Genomic DNA, 13875 nt, shown 5'->3' with positions numbered 1-13875 from the left:
AGTCTCCATATGACCTATAATTGTGTTGGTGCGATGTTAAACCCAACAGAAAAAAAAAAGAAATCCTCTTACATTTTTTTCCCCCTCTAATAAGAACCTCTTGTCAGCTTTTGGCCTCAGATTCTTTTCTTTGAAAAACATGACACATTAGAAACAACACAATTAGTGATGTGTGTGGAAATAGGAAGTTTGTACACTGTAAGAACTTGTTGTTGATGAAATAACAAAGATAACACCCCCAGTTTCAGGTTAAAATTGCCAGACTGATGTCCTTAATAAACCACTCAACATTGTCATGTGAAAACCTCTTAGGCCTTGTTGAGCAGAATGATGTTTCTATGACAACGCCACTATTTCCGTAAGAATGGTTAAGTGTTATTCAAGTGTATTTGAAGAGCTATTTGACTTGCTAAGGGCCTACTTCTGCCACAAATGAATAGTAGGCAATCAAATACAAGTTACACTCGACAAGCTTGAGAAAGTACAAAGAGCTGGTGGTTAAAGTCTGAAGTGTTCCAAATGTGTTTTAGTTTTTGATTGATTAGAGTGCGGGAGCGCTGCGCCATATGAGCTGTCAGAGACCATCTTCGTATGGGGTTAGCGCAGGATTTTTATCAGGATTCTTGCACTTCAACTTGAAGTTTGAGAGGTCTTCGATAATGTTCTATAAAAAAACTGAATAGAGAGCACATGGATTTAAGTGGTAAATTTTTAATGTTTTTTGATACTTGGCACAAGAAATTGTGAGGTTGCGTGTTGGATCCCTAAAGGTAAATTTTCAAATAGTGACAGAAGGCAGCATGTCTGAAATCATTTGTACTCTACCCCTGATTCATATTGGGAAGTTGTCACGTGTAGAGAATACGTCCGTTGAGCAAGGTCGGAGTCAAGAAACACCAATTTAAAAGGTTAACTGTCCAGCATACTGAATAACTGAAAACAGAATAACTGAAATACTGAATACTTAGCTGTTAACTACTGTTGTTACAAGTTGTGTCCTTAGTTTGTTTGTATATAAGTTTATTTATAGTCGCCAGCGGTAACCAATATGGGATTGTTAATAATCTTAGTGGGAGGTTGTGCAAGATACAGAAGATGCTCCAATTCCAGAAGCTTCGCTGGTTCTTTAGCGTGCCAGGTGTAAAGCACCCATACATGGGACTCTCATCCCAATGTCAGTAACTTTTAGTTGGAGAAGCGGGGGCTCGAACTAACAACCCCTAGTTTCGTAGTCAGACTGTTACCACTGGACCACTGCGTCTGCTCTGTTGTGTCCTTATTTACCAGTATATGTTTTTATCCTGATGTACTGTCATTTCAAAGTTACCTGAGAATACTGTAATCAGGTTTGTATCATATCATTGGTCTGTGGAATATTCTAAAGATTTTGATTAGTTGAACACTTATCCTTCAGATCACTTTATGGTAATTATGTTATTTACTTCTGTGTGTGTGTGTGTGTGTGTGTTTGTCACAAATTTTGTCTGCGCTCTTAAGTGGAACAGTTCTCATCAGATCTTCACCAAACTTGAACAAAATGTGTTGGACAATAAGTCCTTGGCCAGGTTCGATAACTAGCCAAATCGGCTTAGGCACTACAGAAAAATGACCCTTGAATTACCGAAAATACTGATGCCAGTGATACAGGTCTTGGTGCATGGTTGACTCAGATTCATAATGGAGAAGAAATGCCAATCTAGATGATTAGGTAGTTGTGGAAGTTGCGCTTTTCTCAAAAGAAGCTTTAGTTTGCTTGTTTATTAGTTTCGATTGAGCAGTGAAAAATACTTAGATCAATGAATATGAAGGGAAGAAGTAAAAAATTGGAGTTTTCTCTCGCTCTGACCCTGTGGTCAGATCCTGGTACCCCTATCTGGTACCCCTGTGGTCAGATCCTGGTACAGGTTGGATTTGGCTCCTTGAGTGAGTGCCATTGTATGTACTATGAAAAGCACCTTTGAACATTGTTTATAATGAAGAGGGTGTTGAATAAATCTGGTATAATATAATAAATAACGAATAGAGATAGAAACCACAGCCGCCTGTCTATGGAAAAAAAAGTAGCCTCATAAAAAAAGGGTGTAAAGTGCTTGTTGAGCAGGAGATAGCTTTATCAAAACTGACAGAATGGATTTTGATTAGACACTTGTAAACCCCAGAGATTTCCTGTTAGAACTCCATTACTTGGCAGCCATAAAACACAAGTGGGGTCCTTGAAAAAAGATTATTTGGCTAATAATGTGCTGCAGTATTAAATGCATGTTTTTAGTGGCAACATTCTGCCAATTTATAGAAGCTGTGGAGAGAATTTGATATCAGTAGGTGTTTGTAATATCATCTAATATGTTGGAGAGAGAAAATATGGCAGAAAATTGATGTTTTGGCAGCAGTATTCTGCTTTAGGGGATAATAATAAGATGTAAAGTTAATTTGGAAACAGAAATTATGTAATATTATTGCAGTATCTTGCTGTTTCACTAAAATTAGTTGGGTTGAATTTAATTTTTTTTTCAGCTTGATTATTATTGAAATCCTGAATAGCAGTGAGTCATTCTGGATATGCATTATTTGGTTGCCCTTTAGAGAAGGGAGGGTCACATCTGCGGGTTGAAGCACAGGAAGCGGTGTTGGTCACTCGCCCAGGATATTGTGTGTTTGAGTCCCGTAGTATTCAAAAGACCGAGTTGAAACTAAAAGTGTGAAGTTTTATTTTGGACGTTACTCGTTCTGTTGGCAAGTCGTTGTTCAGTTAATTGATTTTTGGCTTCTAGGTTCTTTCGTTATATAACAGAAACTAACTGATATGTTACTGTATGATTTCAGGTGAGAGAAACATAGCTTCCCCTCTGCCACCAGTATCGACTCATAGTGCAACAATCACCACGGCAACGCATACAACAACAGGAAGTGATGTTACTGCAACCATTGTCACCACGACAACTAGCTGTATATCTCTAGTTACAAGCAGTCTAACGACGACAAGTGCCAATGTAACTACTGCACACCATATCGTGAATACGACTAGTAGCAGTCAGCACCTGCATCATCATAATCATCATCAGCAAAATGTTCATCAGTCTTGTCACAAAGTGACGTCAGTAGAGAATAAATTTACGACAGTGCAAAATAAATATTCGTCTGTAGACAATAAATACTCAACACAATCAAATCAACAAAAAATTCATAACAATAACAATAATATTACTAAGGATCATACAAGTCATACAAACAATTTCCAATCCGTGATAAAACGTCGGCAATTATCGCCACCACCGCTTACAAAATCGTCCCGACTGCCATCGCCACCACGTCATAAACCAGTATCCCACCAGTTGTTACCAGCATCGACAACGTCAACATCAGTACCATCAGTAATAAGCAACCCTGTGATTAACCGCGAGTCCAGTAGACCTACACCACCGTCAAGGTCAAAGACGCCCCGTCGTGAGGATTCACGTGAAAGAGAGGCTTACCAACAATTACCTCCGAGTCTCGCTGTCTCAAAGTCTTTCTTCTCGCCAGGATATCCTGGGTTAGTATACTGTTGGCACTAGTTAATACACATTTTATTTCACCTGTTTGTTCTATACTCTAATGTAGGATTGTAATCGATATTGAACCAGAAAAACAACTTTGAACATTTGATGATATTCAGCAACATTATCTCTGAAATATAACCATCTGTCAAGTATGAATGCTAACAATGCCAATACATTGGTTGTCTGTTGATATTGTGAAATAAAAGTGAGGCATAAATGACCAAATCTGCAGTTTTAAAACATTAAGGCAGGAAACTTGCAACATTAATTACCGGGTTGACAAGTTGGTGTTACATATCTGGTGACGAGTGTTGCGCAGCAAAATACGGGGCTTACTTTCTCATTATGTGCATAGTAGAAATGTCACACGTTGAAAGGAGTCGGTCCATACATTTTGCATCTTTTATTTTATTGAAGTATGAAAAAAGCTTCTTTTAAAGATTACCATAAAGTCAGAATTTTTTTAGGGATTTATCTTTCTCTTACCTACTGTATTCTCAAAAACATATGCTTGCAGAAATGGTATTGTTATAAATAGTCAAAGAGTTGGTTAAACATTGCGAATATTCTACCTTGCAAACCTGTGGCAGCTATTTTGGGTGTAGTGACTTATCCTTCCCTAATTTAGGCATAACCAAATAAAGTATTTTTGGCAAAATTATATTGTTCAAAGTGGAACTAAGATAAATATATGATTATCTTTAAGTTAGTATTAATTGATTTACCATATATGGTAATGCCCATATAAGGAAAGAGTGATGATGTGACTGTGCCCAAAATGGCTGCTGTTCCATTACATGGATTGTATGCAAATGGTTATGTCTTTTTCGTTTGTAGTCAGATTTTCATTTTTTCTTTTTCACCATTTTTAATGTGTCATTGAACTCTTTCTTTTACAAATTGTTGTCAAATATTGTATAATCTCCTTGAAAGAAATTAACAAACTTTTAGACTCTTGAAAGTATCTGAGTTTACTTTATTACGTTAATTTTGTACAGAGAAATATGCATGATTCTGTTAACGGTATTATGCAACCTTAGGAACACAGTGATATTCTTCAAAAGAACAAGTTAGTACTTCTCAGCGATGTGCTAATAGTATTTTTTATCATGAACTGCATCATTTTCAAATGTTATAAACATTTTTTTTTGCGAGTTTAAGTGAGTGAAATCTCTTTTAAGAACTTTAAATGTTACAATAACATCATAAATGATGTCAGACATCCGATATGATTTTTGCACGTTAAAATTTTTTAATGGAAAATTTAGAGGTCTACGTTACTGTTGTAAGTACACGAAGATTGAAAAGATGTTAGTAATAATAATGAATATTTCACAAGTAAAATATGCACTAAAGGCAATTATTCATGTGGTGAACAGCATGATCTACAAGCTATAACAAATTATCTTTAGCTAATTAAGTCGTTAATGTTGTGTTGACATGCGTTGGCTACAGTAACATGAGCTGTGTTATGTTGATTCGACTGGGGAATAAATTTGCAAATATGGTGTAAAAACATGCATTGCATGACTTGTTTAATCGTTCAAACCTGCAATTAATTTATAATGTCAGTTGGAAAAATTCTTGTTATGCTGTTAATGTTTTCCGAAATGATGTATCGCTTGAAAAGTACTTCCTTTCCGTTTTTTGCCGTCTTTGTTTAAAATTTAAACAGTGTGTGGTAGGCGAGGTATATTTTTTGTGCGACTGGCATTCCAATAAAAAATATCTTAATTATTAAAAAGGGGCTTTTTATAAATGCAGAACTTGATATTTTTTTGTGACAAAATGTCAAGGATTTTTGTGTTTGTTTTTACTGCTGGTAAATGTAGTATGTGTATTGAACATAAAACAGGAAGAATTAATTATATAATTATACTAGTAATGTTGCAAAAACATAAATAATCTATTACCACATCTTTTATTTCATGGTAAATTGATTTAAGTTGATTCTAACTAGGTGGGATTTGGTTTTTTTTGCTTGCGTTCTTACATTTACATAATGATTTCTTTTGTTTCAGACATGGGCCATCTACAGGCAGTTTATACAGTCCGTTAGGGCCAAGCCCCGGACTTCACCCAATACATTCCACACCTAGTCATACTCCAACATTCCCAGGATCCAGTGCGATCCCCTCATTGCACCAACATCCTTCCACCCCTCAGCCGCATCCTAACATGTTTGCTCCACCGTTGCCCCTAGGGCTCCCAGGAGGACCGATACCAGGATCTCTAAGTGCCGCACCATCTTCACATATACCTGCAGAATCACCACTGTCAATATCAAGTAAGTCTATATTAAAAAATAAGTACTTTCAGTTATAAAAACATACTGAACTTTTAACAGTAAAATGTATGGGAATTTCATTTATTTGTTTGGATTTAATTTTATGGATTGATGCAGTCATGATAGCCACGAGAATTAGTCCTACACGAATATGAAGGATTCTTACTCTTCCATTTTACGTAAGAGTCGATGATAGTGTAAAGTACTTTGAGCATAGTCTATGGTGCTAATACAGTTGGTAAACGGTTTTGTCAGTTTGATGATATTACATAGTTTCTGAGCTCGTTTATAAGTTTTTGTACTGAAAGACTTCGATGGACATATGGGAAAGGTCATACAACCTGTAAAGTAACTGTTGGTGCTAACAGGCTCTTTTTCTACATAGAGTTTGCAGATACTGTGCAAAGTGCAAGGAAAGTAAAATAAAAAGAGCAATTAAGTAAAGCGTAATTGTTTGCCACAGTTTGAGTTGCTTGATAACACAGATTTTTTTTTTACTTCTTTTCAGATCCAGATTTGCTACGGGAAGAATTGAATCGTAGATTTTTAGCATCACAGGATCGGTCATCTTTACTGGGATCCATTCCGCCATTAATGCGTGCTGACATTCATCAACATATGCACCAACATCAGCACCAACACATGCATCAGCATCAACATACGTATGGAGGAATGCCGCCGCCACCAATTTCTGCACCTTCAATAGTTCCAACGCCAACGCCTAGTCCGGTAAATATTTTTATGATTTAAAAAAAGTAGTCCTTGCGAAACCATCATCGCGATTTATATTTTCAGCTGTATTGCGTTCAATTTGCGCCAAAATTGTGAGAAATTTCCCCATTGTCGATGTAAAGTGAAGAAGTTTATATCCTGCTAAAAGTTTATGGTGTAGTAATTAAGTATAAATCGCATTAATTTCATAATAGCAACATTAACTGGTTTAATGGGTGTAATGGAATTGCTTTTCTTAAAAGTCTTACATAAAAAGAATTTTTTTGTTTATTTACCGCAGAATTTTTTTCTTGGCTGATGATTGTAGTTCCCAATCCAATTTGTTTATAATCTGGCATTAAAGAAATGTGAACCTGATTATAGAAAGCTTCAGCACTCCCGCAGGCTTTGATTAGAAATTAAACAGAAGCTCTTAGAACTCGTATAAAAGCACCCCATAAATTTCTTATTAAGATTAATGTGGAGAAATGTTTACAAAATGTCTGCCATATCAATCGTGTTTTACAGCTGAAAGGTGAAAACGCTTTTGCGGCTTGTTTAGATCTAGTAAGGCATTTAAAAAAAATTTGATTTTCCGCTACTGATATATCCGATAAGACCGAGATGAAATTCCTGATAGGGCAAAGTGTTGATAAATTGTAAATTACTAAAAAAAATGGATTGTTGTACTTGGCACGTACCCTAGGGGGCGTATATTGGTAGATAATTGACTGATAGACCTCATTGGGTTTGAAGAGATGCAGCATACATTCTGAGAACTTTTCAGGGAAAATTGTTTGAGAAAAAAATTGGGTAGTTATTTATAAATTGAATGGTTTTTTGAGAATTTTGTTTCCTCCAAGTTTTCTTTGTATTTGATTGATCCTGAGACACAGCTTTGAGTGACAGGTAATTTTAATTGCAGGTGTTTCTGCGGTTATTAACCAGCTGATTAAAAATCGGGGGTGGGGGGATAAATATGCATGCTATAAGTACAAACAAAGGTATTAATAAATTGGGGGTGGGGGTTAGAGAGGAGAGGGCACGAAACTAGAAAAAAATCCAAACATCCTCACAGTTCCAGACGCAAATCTACATTTGTACCACAACATCAGATTTCAGTACATTTAGTGGTGGGTGGGGTGATACACTAGTGGGGTAGGGTGAGAGGGGAGGCAATAGAGAAAACATCAATGTACATTAAAAGCCTGATTGTTTCAGTATGTGGTATTCTATTCTTGCATACCAGATGTTTACCATGGTTCCCTGATTCATCTCGGGTACCATGTCGAATATCTGATGAATGAGAATGGAGGTATTCTTGCCTCGGATGTTTGAGGTAATACTGTAAATTATGTAACAGGGACCTGTACAAAGTAGAGGACTAGAATGGAGACTAGTTGTAGCATCATGTAACAGGACTGGTATTTTGGTAGCATTTACATTTAAAGTGTCCAATTTGTAAGTTATTTAGTGACAATCTGATATCCTTGTATCAGATCTGATATCATGTGATTGTCTTCTTATGCTTTGAATATTGTGTAAAATCATCGTTTTAGTCATTGGGCACTAATTTTTGCGGATGTAAAAGTTACTATCCATGAATTTATATTCCAACCAATAACATTCCTTTTTGCAAAAAATCAACAACATATACCAGCAAATGAACTATTTAACAGAAGTCTGCTAACAGTTGCTATGAAACATTTATTTATTTTTCTCGTTTCAGTTTGATAAAGTTCCAAACAATCCATTCTTCAGACAGGGTGTAAGTAACACAACTATTTCCTATCTTTCTTAAGCGCCATACAGTATGGATGTGATATTTTCCCCCACCCAAGTCCTCAAACAGTTGAGAGGACTGGGTTACTTGCTACCATACTGTTTTATCCTATAGGTGGCCTCTGTGGCTGAGTGGTAAAGCTAATTGAAATAGAATCTTTTTCTGCTATTCTGACATTTGAGTCTTGCAGTGGTGGAGGTTTTACCTGTAAGGAAGCCATCCTGCACTGGTCATTTGGCTCTTCTTTTGACCAGGTGCCTATCAGAGGTTTTGTTATGCAAAGACAGGCACCTGGTAAAAATCACTTTTCTACAAACCAGCTGAATGGTTCTTTCATTTGTCTGATGTTATAAAACTGAGATTGGAAACCAGTCTGTCAATGCTGCTTTGCCATTGGTCAATTCAAAAAAAAAGTTCTCATATCCAATTGGATGCTAGAGTTCTAACTCCAGTTTATAACATTGGATCCCAACTACTAATGAAGTGGTTGTGATGTAAATGACTTTTCCTTTACCTTTTGGCTAAGAGGCCACCTTTCTGATTAAGGGTCTTCATAATAGTATGAGCAGATATAAGTGAAATAAAAGAGACAGTTTTACAATTTTAGGAGAAAATATCAAAGTTGCACAAGGGTTTGATGCCCATATAAAAACGGCATGTAAAAGGAAAATCATAAAAATTTATCAGTCTGTACCAAAAACTTGTCATGCAGATGTAGGTGACTGTCACAGTTCACAGTTTCTTACGGAGAACCAATATAAAGTCTTTGGCAATATTTCTGCTGTTTCTGCTCTTTAGATTTGTGTGGGAGGTTGGTGTGAATGCTTATCTTCTGCTGAAATACCTTCATGCTCGGATCATATCTGCCAAGCTTTTGGGAAAAGCATAAGACTTTTTTTTCATTGACTGGTTACAAATTTGTACTGTTATTTCACAATTCAAAATAGAGTGTACCAGTCTTATTTTTTTTTTAGCAAAGGTCATTTTCCTCAAATTTTGAAAGTTATGCAGTGAGGAAGGTTTTCATGAAACTTGGCAGGTATGCTTTCCACTTGTCATTGGCTCCTGTCTTCTTTATTGCTTTTCTGAAGTTATTAAGCAATATGTCATTTAGATGCAATCAAGAGAGAAAAACAAGATGAAAAAAGAGAGAGAAAAACAAAAGGGATAAAAAAGCAACAAAAAGGCTTTATAGAATTGAACGGAGCTTACATATAAATGCAAGCGAAGTTTTTTGCAGACATTTGTTCTCTATAGTGATTCATTGCTATCTCTATACTCTGTCATTATGTCTTGTTAAATAATCACTATGTCATGTAATCATGTCATTTCCATATCTCACTCCAAGTCTGGCTCGGCTGTATTTGATGAGATCAGATAATTGAAATACAACAGTTTCATCTTAAATATGCTGTAAAACATTGCTTCTCCAAAAGTTTTTTTTTGTTAATGTGCATTTGTTTTTTTTCTGTTTTTTTTTTTTCTTGAAACAAGATGTATTTTTACTCTTTGTTGAAACAGAGATCTCATATATGTCCAAGCAGGTCATCCCCCAGTGCCCACTCACCACTGTCAAACCCTGCCCCACCCCTGGTCATCCCCAGATGCCAACTCCCCACTGTCAAACCCCGCCCACCCCTGGTCATCCCCAAATGCCCACTCCTCACTGTCAAACCACGTCCCCACTCCCCGACATACTAAAACAAATGTGCCTCAGTCACCTGGAATCGAAAGAAACAATGAAGTCCCTAGTGCATCAAAGCAAACTGATGATGAAAATTAATGTTTTTATAAACTTGACATAGAAAACTCTTTTATTTAAACATTTAGTATGGAATTCTGTTATTTTCTAAGGTACTTTTTTGTGTAAAGTGACTTGAAACTTTAAGAACTGCATTATAATGATTTCAAAACATCAGTGTGACTGTTACAATTTTTCCTCAAAGAGAACAGTTTCTATTTGTTCTGCCTCCCAGTCCGTGTTGAACTTTTCTGTTTGTAATAATTATGTATGCTTTAACTGGCCATGTTCGTTTTTAGTTGACACCGAGACCAGGAATTGCCGAGCCAGCCCCACGACTGCTCTCGGCAAGTAAAGATAAACCCATCATGCCCCAGCACCCACGTAGTTCAGCGGTAAGTCTTGACGTCCGTAGATTCTTCCAGTAGTTGACAGTTTTATTGTTGCATGCAGTTAGTCACGTACTGTGTATTGTAGAATATTATTAAACGTTACTCATACGAGTCCGAATTATTGCATTGAAGCACAGTTGTAGGGGTATCAGCTGTGGAGTTTATGATCTGATTTGATTCACACAGGTTCGCTATTTGAATATGGTTGCAGAAATAGATTTATGAACACTTGTCAAAAGTTCAGGAAATCTATGATCAAATGTTTTTATTTAACAAAACTTAAATTTTTGTAAAATAAATGAGTCGGCACTTGTATTCGACATTATGGATATGCAATGTCTAGGACATATAATTAGCCAGTTACCTGTGCCAGATATCAATTTAGCAACTATGTTATGCCCTGTCTTACTTTATGATAAAAGAATTTCCATTTATTCAAAATGGTTCAACTTATAATCACACAACATTTGAAAAAATAGATTTAAAGAAACAAAAAAAGATATTTATCTGTATTAATCAATTTTGTATTTGAAAATTATGCATGATTTACATGTTGCATATAAAATAGAAAATGAAAAAAAAAGATGTGTACTGCTTACTGCATGTAATAAAAAGCTGTTAACAGGCTGTCTCAGGATAAAGATCGCATCAGTATTGTAACTGGATTCAGTGTCCCTGATTAAAATTGGGTGCATCCGGTAAACAAAAGTAAACAAAATAAAGTAGAGTTGCTAATTGGAAAAGATTATCCGAATGATATGTAGCCATTTATCATGCTTCCTGTCAAATTTACATATCTAGCTTGTATTAAACAAAAGCTTATTTTCAAAACTTTTAAGATTTTGATTATTATTTTATTATTCAGTTATACTGCAAATCTGTCGTTATTAGAGGAGGATTAATTTTAACAGATTTTGATTCTGGCCAACAAACAGAGAAATTTCCCCATTACTGTGTTTGGCCCAAAACTTAATGGTTTTGACCAAAAATACTATTTTGCAAGTGGGGGGAATAAATTATATTAATGATAATACAGAACACTATCTTGACAGATTTATGTCCCCACAAAACATCGGGGTTTAATGTTATACCAGCAAAATTAGATAAAATTTTAATTTAATGTAAAATATTCAGTAACAAAAACAAGATACTTCCATCCTGAATGTGGTACTATTTTTCAATATATTGTAATGTAAGGAGCCTATGATGTATGATACAAGCTTTGATATGTAACTTTGGAGTCATGCCATTTCCTCATTTGTCATTTGTCTCATTTCTCAAGCTTACCTCTGGCTTTGGTTGTCATTCTCTGTACTTAGCATATAATCTGAGGTATTCAACCAATTTGGTAGCTCTGCATGTGCTGAAACAAGATGGGCACAACACAGAGAAACAGGATAGGCACGATGTGTATCTAAAGGAGGAACATGATAGATGAATCATGTACAAGGAACACAATAGGTGTATCATGTACAAGGAGCACAGTAGGTGTATTATGTACATGGAGCACAATAGGTGTATCATGTACAAGGAGCACAATAGGTGTATCATGTACAAGGAGCACAGTAGGTGTATCATGTACAAGGAGCATGTTGAGGACAGCATGCTGCAGGAACATGATTGGCACTACTTTATAAGTTTTACATGTACAAGGAACATGAAAGGCACTACATGTACCAGAAATATGATAGGTACATAATCAAACAAGAACATGATGGACACTGCATGCAGAAGGAAAATAGGTTATTTTATGTATCCGATAGATAATGTATGTACAAGGTACATGATAGGTTCCACATGTATGGAGACATTATAGACACTTCATGTACCAAGAAAATGATAGATACTACATGACCCAGGAACAGGGTAGGTGTATTATGTATTGGTAACATGATCAGCACTACATGTACTGGAGGCATTATAGACACTTCATGTACCAAGAACAGGATAGGCACTACATGAACCAGTAACATGATAGGTGTATTATGTACTGGTAACATGATCAGCACTACATGTACTGGAGGCATTATAGACACTTCATGTGCCAAGAACAGGATAGGCACTACATGAACCAGTAACATGATAGGTGTATTATGTACTGGTAACATGATCAGCACTACATGTACTGGAGGCATTATAGACACTTCATGTACCAAGAACAGGATAGGCACTACATGAACCAGTAACATGATAGGTGTATTATGTACTGGTAACATGATCAGCACTACATGCACTGGAGACATTATAGACACTATATTTACCTGGAACATGATAGGTACTACATGTAACAAGAACATGTTGAACTTTGCATGTAGCAAAAGATGATACATGTAAAATAATTAACAGGAACATTATTGATGCTTCTTGTACCGGTGTAACAGTCAGTTTTTTTCCCCGGGGAAAGAACTGACTAGTCCCCCGGGAACATGAAAGTAAACTAATGTAACAAGAACACGCTGGATAATACATATGCCAGGAACATGATCGTTTCTTACTGTAACTGGAACATGATGGTTGATACATGTACCAGGAACATGATGGATAATACATGTACCAGGAACATGTGATAGTTCCCTAATGTAACAGGAACATGATGAAAAATACATGCAACATGATGGAAAATACATGTACCAGGAACATGATAGTTACCTAATGTAACAGGAACATGATGGAAAATACATGTACCAGGAACATGATAGTTACCTAATGTAACAGGAACATGATGAAAAATACATGCAACATGATGGAAAATACATGTACCAAGCACATGATAGTTACCTAATGTAACAGGAACATGATGGAAAATACATGTACCAGGAACATGATAGTTACCTAATGTAACAGGAACATGATGAAAAAATACATGCAACATGATGGAAAATACATGTACCAAGCACATGATAGTTACCTAATGTAACAGGAACTTGATAGTTACCTAATGTAACAGGAACATGATGGAAAATACATGAACCAGGAACATTATAATGTCTGTCAAATAGCTGGAACATTGAAGGAACATTTACTTAGCACATGTGCCTTTCATGTAGTTAAGCATGATATATATTCTGTATAACAGGAACATAGTTGGTGCTTCATGTACCAGGACAACCATGTATTATACACATGTGAAATTTTATCAGGAAAACAACCATGTATTATACACATGTGAAATTTTATCAGGAAAACAAGCATTTTACAACAACCATGTATTATACACATATGGAATTTTATCAGGAAAACAAGCATTTTACAACAACCATGTATTATACACATGTGAAATTGTATCAGGAAAACAAGCATTTTACAATAACCATGTATTATACACATGTGAAATTTTATCAGGAAAGCAAGCATTTTAAAAATCCAGTCTGCAATTTTTGGGTGAATAAAAGTTTAGTAATCTGGTCAGTCTGATTTCATCA

The 13875-nt window shown here is 35.8% G+C and overlaps 1 protein-coding gene across 7 annotated transcripts in view; it reads left to right on the top strand.

Moving 5' to 3' along the window:
* LOC123534159 (autism susceptibility gene 2 protein-like) overlaps nucleotides 1-13875 on the top strand; it is a 172946-nt gene that overhangs the window by 138078 nt on the left and 20993 nt on the right. For 4 of the 7 annotated variants that reach the window (XM_053518968.1, XM_053518965.1, XM_053518964.1 and 1 more), the window contains 5 exons: nucleotides 2824-3532; nucleotides 5561-5826; nucleotides 6335-6555; nucleotides 8267-8305; nucleotides 10361-10456. In XM_053518968.1, coding sequence (XP_053374943.1) covers nucleotides 2824-3532; nucleotides 5561-5826; nucleotides 6335-6555; nucleotides 8267-8305; nucleotides 10361-10456 — 1331 coding nt within the window. Of the gene's footprint in view, nucleotides 1-538; nucleotides 704-2823; nucleotides 3533-5560; nucleotides 5827-6334; nucleotides 6556-8266; nucleotides 8306-10360; nucleotides 10457-13875 lie in introns of those variants that run through there. The other 3 variants (XM_053518967.1, XM_053518966.1, XM_045316255.2) reach the window with 2 other exon arrangements.

The sequence above is a fragment of the Mercenaria mercenaria genome, chromosome 12 (assembly GCF_021730395.1).
Source record: "Mercenaria mercenaria strain notata chromosome 12, MADL_Memer_1, whole genome shotgun sequence".
In the NCBI taxonomy this organism is placed as follows: domain Eukaryota; kingdom Metazoa; phylum Mollusca; class Bivalvia; order Venerida; family Veneridae; genus Mercenaria; species Mercenaria mercenaria.
Note: the sequence above shows the minus strand (reverse complement) of the source record. Positions and strands in the feature narration are given on the sequence as shown.